General features: G+C 30.2%; 1 protein-coding gene across 2 annotated transcripts in view; it reads left to right on the forward strand.

The window, feature by feature from the left end:
• The window catches only part of LOC115883867 (homeotic protein Sex combs reduced), a 117,833-nt gene extending 112,306 nt beyond the window's left edge, over positions 1-5,527 (forward strand). The window contains exon 3 of one of the 2 annotated variants that reach the window (XR_004050462.1): positions 5,089-5,219. Coding sequence is in view for 1 of the 2 variants with exons in the window: in XM_030902281.1 (XP_030758141.1) it covers positions 5,089-5,204 (116 nt within the window). In the remaining variant the exon portion in view is untranslated. Of the gene's footprint in view, positions 1-5,088 lie in introns of both variants that reach the window. The other variant, XM_030902281.1, reaches the window with a different exon arrangement.
• The last annotated feature ends 11,526 nt before the right edge of the window (positions 5,528-17,053 follow it).

Here is a 17,053-nt window from a genome sequence, read left to right on the forward strand (position 1 = left end):
TATAATGCCCGTTTTAAATGTCCAGATTTCGCATGCATGACTGGTAGTACACACCGGTCGAATGCTTTCTTCTTTAGATAAAGTGGCATTCTATATTTGAATATGATTGAGTTTCTTCCATAAGTACTCCATGCTAACTTAACTCTCCTGTTAATTTCTGGTAGTGGAGATCCTGAGCTGTGTATTAATTGCAGGGTTGGCATGATTTAAATCATGATTTAAATCGTAATTAAAATCAAGTGATTTATATCAAAAAATTGTTTTTATTGAAACTTTATTATAAATCAAAAGATAACTGTAAAAGTTACAAAAATGTGTCCTAGACAACTATAAAACATATTTCTATAACAGGTATAACAGATAATAAATCGAAAAATAATTGTAAATGTTATAAAACTATACAAAAATATCTATTTGTCAATTTAATTCTTTGACCGATTTTTGAAGTAATTTCGTGTGAATCCATTAGACCGCTAAACGCAGGGATTTATTTTAAAATTTATGTATAAGTGACAAAAATTCGCTGTTCAAATATATATAATTCGCAAAGTGTAGTGCAGAACTAGGTTCCCGATAATCTATAATCTTTGTAAGAAAATATGTTGTTTTATATTTTTTTTTTGAATGTATGTTTCCAAATTCCTACCGACCTTTTGATCTGCAGTAAGTACTTTACACTATGACATTAGATATAATACAAATATACTAATTTCATTCTCTACTTAAGAATATTTCGGAACAACAGTGTATTGTTTTATTAGGAGTAAAAATTACACTTTTTTTGACGATTCTGTACCTTTCAAGGACCATCGTAAAGCTATTCCGTTACAGGGAGGCACAAAAAGTACATTTTTACTCCGAATAGAACATACTATTTTTTATAAACATTACAAATAATTTTGTAATCAATTTCAAACATTACAAATAATATAAACAGTAATCGGGCAACAATTTATACACTCCTTGAATGTTACACTTAATATCGATTTAATAATATATTTTTGTTCTTTTATTCCTAGACGTTAAAATGACAAAAATTAATACTTTTCAGACGTTTGAAAAAAAATCCTTTTGATCTGAAGCGAACGACTTTTTTTGCGGAATATATTGGTGGATAGGACTTGGAAATATTGGAATTGGAAATAAATCCTAGTCATTTGGAAATCCGATTTAAATATTGTTTTGAATTAAAATAAAACAATCTAATTTAAATCAAAAAAATCCGATTTAAATAAAAAAATCTGATTTAATTCAAAAAAATCTGATTTAAATAAAAAAAAAATATTTTTTAAAAAAAATCATGATTTTTTCCAACCCTGATTAATTGTCCCAGTTCTTCGACTATTTCCAGTGTTATGTTATTTATTAGAATGTCTTTTCTGTTTTGCTAACTAGTTCTATATTACTTTTAGTTTTTGCTAAATTCATTTTGAGACCTACTTTATTGCTGGCTGTATTTAGTTTCTTAATTTGGACTTGTAGTTCTTCAAGACTATTGCCAATTAAAATTATGTCATCAGCGAATCTTAGATGGTTAAGATATTCTCCATCTATTTTTAATCTTTTTTTGGCCCAGTCCAGTCCAGTTTTATCAAGTATCAACAGGTATTTAAAAATAAATTATTGAAAATATTTAAAAAATTTAGTGAAAACAGTTTATTTCGTAGCTACTAATTTTAGAGAACCTAGGTCAAAAAAAAAACGAAAAATTCTTTCAAACTGACATTCTTTAAATAAATATTATTCAAATATAAGCTACAACAAACGGTAAGAGTGATAACCACAGAAGCAAAATCCGTCAAAACATATCACTCCTAATTTATATTCCTACTCTATTATTTTTTCGCGGTCTTGGTTTGAAAAATACGCCAAGAAGCTATGTAAAAAATCAAACAATATTACAAACCAAAGCCACGAAAATAGAAAAATAAGTAATTTCGAACACGGTTTCGGCTTAGCCTCAAAAACCGGACCGTCCCATTTATTATCTTCTGTGTTTTCGGCGCACAACAAGAAGAAACAAACTTTTTGATAAAGGTTTTCATCGGGATTCAACGCGAAGGTGATTAATTTATTTCTGGTTAAAAATTTCTCGAAAACACTCTCTGTGACTCAAAAACCATGTAAGTCGCCTACGCTTGATGTGCCGGATGCACGGTTTTTGGATACAAGACAAGGATACTGTACAGGGATGGGTAGAAGTTTTTAGTTTTACTAACGTTTTGTTTTATATATATACTAGCGTGTACCATCGACTTCGTTCGCGTCGAATTAATTATTTGTAATGGTGATAATAAAGCAAAGCAAGAATTTCCATTAACATACAAACTGGATAAAATTTTCTCACATTTATGTCAGCATGAGAAAAAACAATATGGCGATATTATTATATAATTTGGTAATATTTGAGGGGTAGTTTCATCTCGTTGGAATTTGACTTTCGAAAAATCCGTTTGCCAAAAATAAGCTTTTTACGTCAAGCAGTTTAAGCAGAATCGTGGTTAAAAAATTACCCAACTTTTTGGAACACCCTGTATGATTTTTTAAAAAAATTCAAAATATGTAAAAAACAAAATAAATTATGCGTGTCCAAGCGTTTTCCCGAAAGACTAGCCGTTTTTAAATAACAAATATTGTAATATTTGAGGGGCGTTTTCACCCTCTTGGAATTTGAGATTCGAGAAACCCCTCCTTATCGAACCTCTACACCCCACAGTCAATCCGTTTGCCAAAAATCAGCTTTAAACGTCAAGCAGTTTAAGCAGAATCGTGATTACTCAATGGTCATATTTATGAAACACCCTGTATAAATTTTTAAAAAATCTTAAAATATGTAAAAAAACAAAATAAAATTTTTTAAGAGTTTTTCCGAAAAACTCACCGGTTTTTAAATAAGAAATATTTTAATATTTGAGGGATTGTTTCACCCCCTTAGAATTCGAGTTTCGAAAAATCCCTTCTTATCGAACCTCTACACCCTAAAGTCAATCTGTTTTCCAAAAATCAACTTTTTACGGCAAGCGGTTTAAGCAGGATCGTGATTAATCAATGACCAGATTTTTCGAAACACCCTGTATATATTTTTAAAAAATCTTAAATTATGTAAAAAAACAAAATAAAACATACGTGTTTAAGCGTTTTTTTTTCGGAAACTTGATCATTTTTTAATTAAAAAATATTGTAATATTTGAGGGGTGGTTTCATCCTCTTGGAAATGGAATTTCGAAAAATACCTTCTTATCGAACCTCTACACCCTAGAATCAACCTGTATGCCAAAATTGAGCTTCTTACGTTGAGTGGTTTGAGCAGGATCGTGATTAATCAGTGAGTCAGTCACTTAAAGATTTTATATATTAGTATAGATATTAATCGGCTTAAAACGTTCTACGTCTTCCGATGCCATCTCACCATGCCTGTCTGTCTCTCCATGCACCGTCTCCGAGAGCTCTCTCCTCCATAAAACTGTCAATCCCTTCATGCCAACTTCTTCTCGATCTACCCGGTTTTCTTCTTCCTGCAGGTTTCCAATTTATAATTTGCTTTGGGATTCTTATTTTTGCCATTCTTTGGACATGCCCGTACCATATGAGTTGACTGTTCTTTATCTCGTCCACTATTGTATGTTTAACTTCCATAATCTCTCTTATGCGTTCATTAGTTATTCGTTCGAATCTTGATTTGCCTGCTGATCTCCAAAAATCCATCTCTGTAGCTTCCGGCATTCTTTTTGTTGTTTCCTTAATTAGCCACACTTCATAACTGTACGTGGTTATACTCTTTATGATGGTATTGTATATTAGAGTTTTGTTCTTGTTGTTTATGCTTCTGTCCCACAATATCCCATTCAATACCGTGATAGCATTTCTTCCAAGTTGGTTTCGTTTTGTAATTGCTGTATCCATGTAACAGTCCATCATTTGTGATTTGCATACCCAGATATTTCTTTCTACTTATTTCTTGTACATTACTTTAGTTTTTCTATGTCACATATTACATTATGAATAAAATTGAGAGAAATATGTTAAAATGATAAAATAACTGTAAAAAATATCTACAAACGTATGATGAATTTTATTATAACAAATTTACACTGAGTTGTGTAAAACAAGACGTTATTGTACTTTTACCCATCCCTGGTTAAAAATTCGGTCAAATCTAACATTCATCTCTTCTGCATCAGATTTTATTTTCGGATTCATTCATTTATCTCACCGGGCGAAATGACAGTACCGAAATGGTCGTAGAGGGCCTTGAATTTAATTCGAGGTTACTTAGATGCAGTAATGACAGAATTTGTTTTGGGGATTAGCATAGCAATTTTGATTTTAGCGGAAATCAACTGGTGATGATAAATTTTCACTAATATATGTTCGAATTATTTAGATATTTATTTATGTCATTTTATAATCCGGTAGTTAACGATATTTCCTGATGATTTTTAATATAATGTTTAATGAATACAAAAATGTGTTGCGAAGGTTTTTAAGGTTAGTTTTAAAGGTTAATATAAATCTTCATAATAATTAATTTTTAATAATTTAATTTTTCAATTAAAGGAATTTTTACATAGAATTCATTCTTATTCGTGCTCAATGTGTGTGTTTTTCATTGCGATATTTAAAAAGGAACATATTTTTGAGCCAAATTAACGACATTCATACTTGTCAAAGTTTTATTTAATACTAATTAATTCATTTCTGAACCTATTATTTTTATATTAAAAGCCTCCACAGTTTGCGTTGTTGGTAATCTAGTTTGTTCAATGGACAAATCTAATTCGTCAAAAATGACAAACGCTAGTCACACTTAAACTTCTCTTAATATTTACCATGAAAAAAAAGACAACTTTTTTTACCCATGCCCCCATCCCCTGGTTGGAATATTTTACAGATACCTTAAAAATATTAAAGAATATATCAAACAAAGCAAAACTAACCTCTTTCTTAAGAGTTTCTAATTGTTCAAAGTCTCTCAAAATAACGCAATCATCTCAACATATCTTTAATTTAAATTATATAGACACTATAAAAAAAAGATAGTAAAAATGTAACTTCACCCAAATCTGTATCTCTCTGTCCTTTTTCCAGATTTCCACCTGGCCTCGCTCCAAGACGAAGGCTACGCATTCCACCAGGCGATGGGGATGGGCGGCATGGGTCCCATGCAGCGCGGCCTGTACGCCTGCGGCACCCCCTACAGCTAGCCCTGGGCCGCCTACAACGGAGACTGCGGCCCCTCGTAAGGGGGCACGCTGGGGGGCGCTCGGATCCCGGATAGTCTCCGCCGCCACAGGTTTCGCGGTCTCGTCGTTCGTGATGTTTTTATGCGTTTTGGAGTACAGTCGGTTTTTTGGTATTTTAAAGTGAAACCAAGTCTAATTGCACTGAAAATCTATTAGATATACTTAATTTTTGATAAATATATTACACACAACAAAGTTTACAAATTGTGTCAAAAAATATGTTTTTTATACAAGACGATAAAACGGTATTTTATCGTCATGTTTTAAAAAATATTCAAAAATTATCAACCCAACCTCGCTGTTAAAGTATCATTTATTCTACCCTTGCGGTTAAAGTACTATTTTATCTACTATTTTTGATAGATATAAGGCAATTTTAACAGTTGCTATGGGAAAAATATAGTTAGTAGTGCTACAATTTGTAATACCACAATACGAGTACAATCTGAATATTCTCTGACACAAACTGTGAGAATTACCACCACATTTGTTCACCATTTTCGTACAAAATCAAGCATATTTAACTAATTTGGAAATCTACAAAGTGATAGAAATAAAATACAATACAATAAGATAATAATATAATTTTAGACATAAAATGCGTCAGTTTTTTCTACAATTGAGGGGCTTATTACAATTAATTTCTTCTTCTTAATTGTTCTTCTTCTTGTTGTAAATCATGTTTTTGAATGAATAATATTATAATAAATAGGTTTATTGCAAAATTACTAATTTTTTTATCGATATAATTGAAGTCATTGATTTATTAAAATGTCAATGTGTGAATGTTAAGGATGAAATCCATCTTAATTACATTAAGCCGGGTCTCCACCAAAGCAAAATTTATCGGCGACTGTGTCGCCGACTAGTGTTGTCGACAATGTTGCTGAAAATTCAGTGAAGTCGTCGACATTTTATGTCGCAGATTTAAGTCGCCGACTTTGTTTTATGTTTCGCTTGAGGAGCGGTACGTCAAAAGAAAAATCGTGTCGACGACAATGTTTACAAAAATGTCGAAAGACCTCACCACTGAATCAACTCCAGTCAGTAACTTTATCGGGTATATTTTACCATTTGTACTCGTGTAGTTCACAAGGCCAGAAATTTGTTTTTGATTCTATTGCTAAAAATAAATTTGGTATGGACTCGAGCAATGATAAAACAAGAAATCTGATTGAAAAATGTCAAGCCCACCCCGAACTTTGGGACACTAAGCGTACTTGGTATAAGAACAGAAATAGAAAGTATGATGCCTGGAATGATATTGCAACTAGTTTAGAAGTGGAGAGGATGGAAGTTGAGAGAAAAATAAAAAATATCGCCGGACAATTTTCTAATTTCGCGAAATAATAAGGAATGCGGCTGAGATAATATTACATCCTCGTAGTTCCACATGTTGATAAACACTAAATAAACTTTCGCTCTTTAGTCGAAAAATGAAGTCGAGCAACAATCTTTCTTTGGTAGGTACGATCTATATTTCTCGACCATATTTATGAAAATAGTAACAAAAGTTGATGACAATGTCGTCAACATAATATGTTGCTTTGGTGGAGACCCGGCTTTATAAGCACAAATACACAAATACTAAAAAAACACTAAATACTGTAAACTCTAGAGATGAGTAAAATTGCAGATATTCTTTACCGTACTCTGTGTCTTCTAGTAAGTAAAGAATAAAAATAGATAATTTTTATAATTTGAATTTAAAAGTGTGGTTATGAATAATTTTTAATTAAATTCAAAATATGGGTAAAACTAATATAAATATATAATAAAAATTATAAAGAACTTTAAAAATAATTGTCTCTGTCAACAATCATATTTTTTTAAATTTAAACAATCTAAATTAATTTAATTATACGGCGGTCGCAGTTTGCGCATCTCTAATACACTCTGTTTCACCGGAATTGACTACAGCTTTTGATTTTTAAATGACACCCTCGGTATTTTTTTACTTTATTCGATAGAAAATGACATTCACAATAGAATCATATGTAAACTTTTGACATTTTCATATATGGTTTATTTGAAATTGTAACAAGCGGTTTATAACAACAATTTGACTCGAAATACCATGTGTGTGGTACCAAATAGTTCATAAAAAATGCTTTTTCCAAAAAATTAGTGTTTTTAACACAGCCATGGCACTCTGTTTTAAGAGAAAATATCAAAAGTTGACATAGGATATGTCATTCTACTCAGAGTGTCATTTTCTATCGAATAAAGTAGAAATATACCGAGAGTGCCATTTAAAAATGAAAAGTTGCAGTCATTTCCAGTGAAACAGGAAGTGAGCAAAAACAATTGAGTACGTCAATCAATCCTAATTTATGTCGTACACTAACATACCAAATCTCATTTTTTTATCTGAAAAAATAAAAAAGTTATAGGGGTGGGCCACTTTCGAGACACACCCGGTATATACTACCAAATTTTAAACCATCTTTTTAGTTGCTGCTTGAAGAATCTAACGTTTGTACGGATATCTATATCAAATGCAACATTTATGTATTTAAATGTTTTTTTATATTTTTTTTTCATAATTTTATTGACTACGATTTTCAAGTTATTGTATATGGAGACAGCTTCATAATGAACCATAAAATGATTAAGAGTCTTTTTTTATCTTTACTATTTAAGAAAAAAAACATAGACTGTTGGTTTTTACTTAATTATTTATCAATACTTTCATTTGTCATTGGTTTTCCAAAACTAATTTTGTAGTAATTTTTTTACACGTTTATATACTAATATAATCAGTTGTTTTCATTTTTAAAGTACCTTAAAAAACCGACTATTTCTAAGACGTATCATGCATTGAGACGTGGCTAGCGAATCATGGTTGTTATTGTAAAATTTGTGTGCCAATCAAAGACTTTCTGAAAGCAAAATTGGTACGACTATATAACTTTAAGGAGTAATGCACGAATTGTACTTTAGTTTTATTTCTTGTTATATAGTTTTTAAAAACGATATATATTTTGTTCGAAAGAGATAAATACCTAATTGTAATATCAAAAATTATAATCCCAAAATGATCAATTGTAAAATATAATTATAATTTTTGGTAAAAAAAATATTGTAAAATTTTTCTTTTTTTTTGACTGATGATATTTTATTCTAAACGCTTTACTTTACACAACATTATTTTTTTGTTAAAATAAAGTTTATTGTTGCAAAGCATTCAGTTAGTTTTCGTTTTCCTTTGTTAGAAATTTAAAATAATAATTTGTTTATATAAAACCTGAACATTCTGTAATTCCAGACGTGCAATATATTTGTTATTATTTTATTTTCACGTGAAATATAAAGCAAAAACTTTTACTGTAAAGAAAGATCCTCTTGATCGTGCTCACATCATGGTTAATATAAAATAAAACAAGAGAAAAAATAAACAAGTGTGATTTTACTACATAGATTTAGTACAAGACTGGTGAAAATTTTTATTAAAAAAATACTCTAATATTATGTAGAAAAAAAATGAAGTACAACTCTTGAATACAAATTTTGACCAGTCCGTTTTACTTGAAAAAAAAAACTAGTGTATATAAGATTTATTAAATGAAACATATTTTTTTTGTAAATATTGTCTGATCATTAAGTTATAGTTATTTAAGTTATGTAGTTTTTAATCTTTTTAGATTTTATGTTTTATTTGAAATGTACATAGAACAAAAAAAATATTAATAATAATACACTTATATTAATATCTAAGATATTTAAGATTAAGCATTTTGTTATAATTTTTGACTGGATACAGTGATGAGAAAAAATTTTAATATTTAAATAAATAAATAAATAAAGGTTGCTCTACAGAGTTAAACATTAATAAAGCCTGGTTGACACGGATGCTGTTTGTGTATCGGTCAAATTTGACATTTAAGTAAGGAATGGCTAAAAAACGGGTTTTTGAAAAAGTTATTTTTTAATGATAATATATACAGGGTGGCTCGAATTCGACGCTCATCATTGGGATTTCGGAAACCGTAAGAGATACAGGATCGGTTAAATGGAGACAAAGTTGTGCAATATGATGCTCAATAAAATGCCCTATTGCATTTTGAAAAATTCCGAATATATTCGAAAAAAAAACGGAATTTTCAATTTTGTTTTCAATTGTTTCGTGGCTTTATTTGTTAAGATAACTTAAAATAACAAACACATTTTCATGGCCACTTTTTCACTCTGTGTGATTAAATATTGACTCTGGCGTTTCGGCTTTTGGCGACCATCATCAACTTAATTTTTTTAAATACGGACCTGATTTTTTTCAATTTAATTAAATCCTTTCATCACTTTTAAACACTATACAGAGAAGACCAGGCTACTAGTAACATAGCAAGTTGCCGGACGAATTTACATTTACCCGTTTAGCGTTCGTACTCGATATTCACTGCCGGCTAGTCGGCTGGTCAGGCAGTACGCAGTTGCAGTTGTGCTTGGACGGGTCGGTCATGACAGACTAGGAATACGACTCGAGGAGTGCCGAGTATTTATTATTTTCATTTTAAGTGATTACCTTCACTTAAGGTAACATTTAAAATGAATATACTTAAATATTTATTATTTGAGTGTGTTTACAAGCCAAAACTAAAAATAAATAAGTTTTCTAAACCCAAAAAAAAACTAAAATATTACTCTAAATAAAAAAAGTTATAAAAAAGTGTTCAAAAAGACTATCTTCTTGTGCTAGACAGAAGCCTAGGCGGTCGTAAAATCCCTGTCTGACATTGGCTAACATATTAGGGCTAATAGTTTGGAAAGCCTCTCGTATTTTTACTTGAAGCTCATCCAGATTATTAGCCCTATTATGACCATACACTTTGGATTTTACATAACCCCACAAAAAGAAATCATTGGGAGAAAAAATCTGGTGATCTATCGGGCCACAAAAATAGTTCCATGTCCCACTAATTAAACGGTTGGGAAGAATATTGTTCAAATATTCTTAAGACAATACAGGCAATAATGGGCAGGGCAACCATCTTGTTGAAACCAGACATTGTGGAATCTTTCTCCCGGTAACTTACAGTTAAATTACCCTCTATAAAAAATGGACCAATCATATGCTCCCCTACAAAACCACCCCAAACATTTAGCTTTTGAGGATATTGCGTGCGTACCTCAAAATATTTGTGCAAATTTTCCCGAGACCAATATCGTACTTGTGTAGGGTTATGACGACTCAATAAATGAAAACTTGATTCGCCGGTGGAAACTATACGCCGAATAAAGTTTTCATCTAAATTGGCCTTTTCCATTACAAATTCACAGATTGGTCTTCGTGGAAAATTTCTTGAGTTTTGCGCGCTTTATACGATCGGTATCCATCCTTTTTAAGGACTCTTTTAACCGTGCTAGGTGAAGAATCTGTTACCTCAGCAATTTGATTACTTGAAAACGTGGGATTTTGATCCGCGATAGCACAAATGAACACTTGCCTTAACTCCTGTTCTTCATTAATCAACACATCAGTCTTTTTGTGTTTTTGTGGGGACACGCACCCATGTGTTTCAAAATTATTAATAACTCTTGATATAGTAGGTAAAGATGGAATTGGCCTGTTTACAAAAGTTTGTGGAAAAATTGTTTTTATATCCCGATAAGACCTATTTTGGAAATACCATTTTATAATTTGAATTTTCTCACGAACTTCGTAAACATCCATTATTTTACTTAAAAAATAAATTTTACACGAGAGCTGCCGCGAGAATCTATGTATTCGTTTCGGCTATTAAAACACGAATAAATACAAATTCTGAAACATTCTTATCACATATCTACCTATTTCTATTTTATCGCATTTTTTCGCTTGCTTTTTATCCGGCGCACGGGCGGTGGTCCGGTCTGTATGTAGTCACTTTGATATTTGCCGACGTTTCGTACAGAAAATTCTATCACCAGAGTATTTTATGCAAAAAAAAATAAAAAATAAAAATGCAATACCGCATTTTATTGAGCATAAACTTGTGCAACTTTGCCTCCATTTAACCGATCCTGTATCTCTTACGGTTTCCGAAATCCCATTGACGAGCGTCGAATTCGAGCCACCCTGTACTTAAATATACCAATTTAGCTAAAAAAAATGTTTTTTTCATTAAAAACTATTAACAAATTCAATAAATCTAAATGAATATATGACTTCTAGGTAAATGTTTGACTAACAAAGAACTGCGATCAGTTATTTTTGCTTCAACCATAAAATTGTTGTTATTGGTTCAAAATTTCAAAATGTTATTTTTTATTTAGATGGTTGAAAATTAGTACTCTTATATAAAATTTTAAATGAAACGACTTTTTTATACAGTTTTTCGAAATTCTGCCAGGAAACGAATCTTTTAACCAATTGTTACTTTTGTCATTTTTATTCTAAATCAAAACAAAACCTATTGCGAAAGTCTAATTTCACCTAAATCGATAAATAAAAAAAATCATATGATTCCACTGTTAAGCAGCAGCCAGGTATACTTGGTCTAAGTAAGTATACTTGAACCGTGTAAACCCGCCTTAAACCGTACTAAAAAAAAATGAAAGAGACAATGTGAGAAACGATGAATAATTGTAAAATTGTATTATAGTGTGTATAATAATTTAGGCTCAATACGTGTTTATATTTGATTTTTTTATTTGTTTCGTTTTGTTAATGTAATTTGTAATGCCCTGAATTACGGAGCGGACCTCCGATCAGGATGTATGCGGTTTAATAATAGTTATTGTTGTAATTGTCCCACCCTAATAAACTATTAATATAAAAAATGTTTTTTGTTTTTATTTTACCCAGAAAAGAAAATGAATAATATAGTACAATTCTTTTAAAAGTTCCTCAATATGGCCGACCTAGTTACGAAATTTGGTAATTTTTTTTAATGAAAAATAAGTTGGCGTTAGCGAATTCAGAAATTGATTTACTCTTTGGTTAACAATAACATTTTTCAGGATTGTCAAGTTGATGTTAAAGTAAGGTTATTAGGTGGTTGTCATAAATCATAAATAAAAACATAAATTATTGAAATTATTTAATAAGAATAAAGGTATTTTACCGCAGATCCGAAGAGATTTTACTTAAAGGTATTTTATAAACTTTCTCAATCAGAATATTAACTCCCCTGTTTCTTATATTTCAGTTAAAGGGACGTAAGAACTAGTGTTGGGAAATTCGAATTAAATAATACGACTAATTCGATAGTAAATTAAAACTAACTAATTCGAATTATCTTTTTCGATATAATCGAGATAAAAATTAGTAGTATTTTATATTATATCTGTGGTAACCGAATTACAAATGAACATAAAACATAACCTCTTATGGACGAATACGAATATTAGTAATCAGTATAGTACTATTAGTAGTATTCTTTCGTTCGGAACGAACTGAAAATTTTCACTTAAACTGGTTTATAAAGGGAATCGACAAAGAAAGGAACGATCCGATATAGAAAAATCCAGAAATCATTGTTATTTCCTATACCACGTAGGAATAAATCAGTTTAAGTGAAAATTTTCATTTCGTTCAGAACGACTATTATTTGGGTCATTTCCATCTCACCCAAATTTCACCGAACACCTGCCGAACACTAAAATTAATTTTCTTCTTTTATCTAAATAATTATTATTGATTGCAATTGAAAAAATAAAAAGAAATACGAACCGCACGTAAACAAGGACATACTTATATCGTTTTAGAAGAAGCTTTTATTTTAGATATGAGGTTTTCAATAGGAATTGAAACAACTATAAACTCGGCACTTTTAAATTTAAAACTTTAAATTATAGTTTAATTTATTAAACGGCTTCGGCACAGTTAATAGAATACATTGAATAAAGATTTTTTTTTTATTTTTTATTCAGTGATAGAATATAGGTATGGCAATGGTTCAGAATTTGTTTAAAATAGCCCCTAGACGAGCACTAGCTGGGACGAATTTATTTTTAGGTTAAATTTATAATACTACTAAATAATTCGAATTATTAATTCGATTGTGTAATATGAATTATTACTAATTATTCGAAGGTGAAAATAATTCGATTATTCCCATCACTAGTAAGAACTATAGGAAGTGAACTTTTGTTTTCATGTTTTGACGATATCTGAGAGTTCCTAGAATTATCAAGATTATTGAATAATTATAGTTATTTAATAAGTGAAATTAATAGAAGACTTGGAAATAGGATGATTCGTTTCATGTTATAGTTGATAGATCACCCCTTTTCTCTTAATTTGTTTTTATTTCAATACAGTTACACACAAATCACAAATTGAATTGATGTGTGCAAAAACAACTATATATTTTCAAACATCTTATTTAAATAGTTCTTTTGCTTACTGTTAAACTGTATCAACTACAAAGTCTTTAGCAAAAAGTTATAAGGTAATAAATTTTGTACAATTAAAAAAAAAGTTTATTTTTTTTAATTTTAATACTTTATTAAAACTACAGATGCATATATTTTAATAAAATGGCGGATTTATCTTATTTATGGCGAATGCGCTAGTAAAAAACACTAAAAACTCCAGAAACCTACATAGAAATTAAAAAAAAATCTAAGCTCAATATTGTGGTGTCACCATTTTAACTCGTACCTTAAGTACCAGCCAAGATGAAGGTAAAATAGTATGCAAACTTAAAATTAATCATTCGGTTGAATATAATATAAATATACCTACTTAATTTTATATTTTACATGATTTAGAAGTGAAATGTTAAGAAACTAATAAGATATTGTATTAGCTTTAATTTAATATATACTGGGTGGTGCATAGTTGTTGGAAACAGAATATCGCATGCAAATTTTGAACTGTCCTGTCTGTTAATTTTACAGCAATTTAAGAAAAACTGCTTCTATGTTTAACTTAAAACCAAACAGGCAAATGCCAACGTACTTTAAATTATCATCCTATAATTTTGTCAATGACATATTGTATTTGCTAAACATTATCGCTTTTGCCTCATTGGAATCAGTTTTAAATTACAAAAAATATATTTCGGAGACACTAAGCTTAGGTACTACAACGTAGTAGTTGTGTAGACAGTACAACCAATTACATTTGACAATGATAAATTCATAGGTTGACAACTTAAAGTATGTTGACATTTGATTGGTTTTTCATTGTTACCTGTTTAGTTTTAATGTAAAAATAGATACGGTTTTTCTAAATTACTTAAAATCAACTTGTCCATAATTGTTCAAATTTTATTATACAAAGAGTAATTTAATTCATTTAATCTTTGTTTTTATTTATTAATTTTTTTGTCATGTTAATTTTGTTTGTGTAAATACGATTAAGAATAAATATAATAAACTAAAATTGTGCAGATTTTTCTCTAAGCGTTAACATATTGTAGACACCAAAATGTCAAGAAAAGGTTATGAGATATAATATTTTTTAGTCAATTCTATAATTTTAGCATTAATATTGTGATTAATATACTTTGAAAACTATCGTCACGATAACTAGATCTTTAAAAGTGGTTGCTTAGTACAAAGATGAGCTTTACGGGGTAAAGCAAAAAAGTAGTTTAGAGCTAAAAAAGATATCAAATTTTTAAAAACATACCTTCAGGAATTATTTTTGTTCCAAGTTTATAGAGTTGAGATTCCCGTACTTTTAAATTCAAGATAATCTTTCTTTTTATATATTTCGGTATAATTTTCTTTAGGTAAAAGTCTTGTAAATTAGTAACAGCAAAACCTATAGGTTGTATTATATAATTCAACTGGGCCATGTCATGATGCCCTATTGTATCCCGGACAACTTTAAGTATGAACCAAGCTTACTGCCTTACCCGTATGCATATCACCCGTCTGAATAACTCCAAACTTGCACAACTTTGCATCGAAAACAGTCCCTTTGAAGCTTTTTTCTTTTCAATAAATATATTGAAGTTTTTTATCGTTTTGTTTCGCGAAATGTTTACCGCCGGTTGACGTACCGTATGCAAATGACCTTTTGTACCATCCACCTATGACGTGGACCACTGTGACAGAAGAAGACTTTATTTTGATGGCTGACCACCGGTACCCAGGCATTTACATCGGCGATACGGTCGCGCAGGGTCGCAATTTATGTCCTTTTGTGCGTTTGTTCCCATTTTTAATGTCGACTGATGTTGCGAGAGCTGGCGCTGAATGCTACACGTCACGGGTGGATAAAAAAATTCAATTCGGAATGAAGACTGAACCGAACAACGTGCTGTCAGATGTAAATTTTAAAAGAGGAAAGTAAAGCATTTTAAGTTAACGTCTCGTTTTTGCTGTCAAGGCTTATCTGGACGGGACCTACTTTAAGAGTCTTTGGTCTGGTACTATTGCTCTTCAAGTGCTATTGCTGAGTATTGCTCATGAGACATTTTCTTTTAAAGTCAAATGCATATTATTTACGTAACACTACGTCAGTAAAAGTTCAACAGTTGATTGTTAAGCAAATTTTTACTAGAGCTTACTAGCGAATGCGATCAATTCGTATTGCTTTTTATAGTCCAAGATAATAGATTTTCAAATTCGAAATTTTGGTAAAAACTTGAATTTTTGATATCAGTTACTTTGAAAGATCTTAAAACGAATTTTGAAAGATTTTCTTAAATTCACTCCCGAGAAGGGGTAAAGTAAATAAATAAATCAAATTATTTTTTCGAAATTTCGGAGAAACGGTATGAAAGTTGTGGAGCGTCAAATTTTACATAAAAATGGTCTCTATATTTTTTGCTCAAATCAAAATTAACAGAGATAGGGTGATAACCAAGATAGCATTTTTTTTTTAAATTTCTACTATTATCCACTAGCTTAAAAATTGTGACTTCACAACTTTTATTTGAACTTTTTTTTTCTAGTTCACACCGTTTCTCGGAAATTTCGAAAAAATCATTTTATTTACGTATTTCACTCCTTCTCGAGGGTGAAATAAATAAATAAAATTATTAGATACTCGTAACTTAATATCTGAATATCGGAAATTACAGAAGAGAATCACATTGAGATACAATTTCATACATGCCAAAAAATGCTAATAGGTATGAAGAACATTTTTTTCTTTCTCTCTTCGGCCGCGAAGGGTAAGCTTGATTTTTGTAAATTATTGATTCAGTTACTAGTTACTGACCAATAACTAGCAAGTAGCTCTGAGATATTAACCATCTGAGATATTAACTGAAGAATAATGTCATTATTGAGGTATCTAACAACGAGTTCGCTCATACTTTTATAAAATAAAAGTCAATGCCTAATTTTATGCAAATAAACCTTTTATTTACATAATTAAAATCCTTATAAAAGAAGAAATTTGTAACTAGAACAAAATATAGTTAAATATAAACGTTATTAGCTACTATATCAGCAAAATAAAACACTAATTCACCACAATACACCAAAATACTTTACTTTTGTAAGTTTTTTGGTGTATTGTGGCGAAGTAATGTTATATTTTGCTGTTGTAACACCAAATGTTGCAACCCCCAACATGATACTAAATAATCAAGTACAGATTTAATTAACTAAGAGGCAACTACACATTCCTGGTATAAGAAATGTGTACCTATCTTTTCATTTATTAAAAAATGCAAACACATTGAAAAAAAAAATAGAAACCAAATAAAATGTCACTTTATTCAACTAAACGTTTTAAAAATCGCATGTTACGTTTTTTGAAAATTTCAAATAAAGTTAACAAACGATTTTCAACTTCTACAGAATGCCATCTTTGGCAGGGTTTGTAAACTATACACCAAAAAGCAAAACATCCATGCTCGTAGTCTGCTCAAACGAATATTATAATTTACAGTTAACTATAATTTTGCTTTGTTAAGAACACA

This window comes from Sitophilus oryzae, unplaced genomic scaffold (genome assembly GCF_002938485.1).
Source record: "Sitophilus oryzae breed Bouriz unplaced genomic scaffold, Soryzae_2.0 scaffold_2006_pilon_pilon, whole genome shotgun sequence".
NCBI lineage: Eukaryota > Metazoa > Arthropoda > Insecta > Coleoptera > Curculionidae > Sitophilus > Sitophilus oryzae.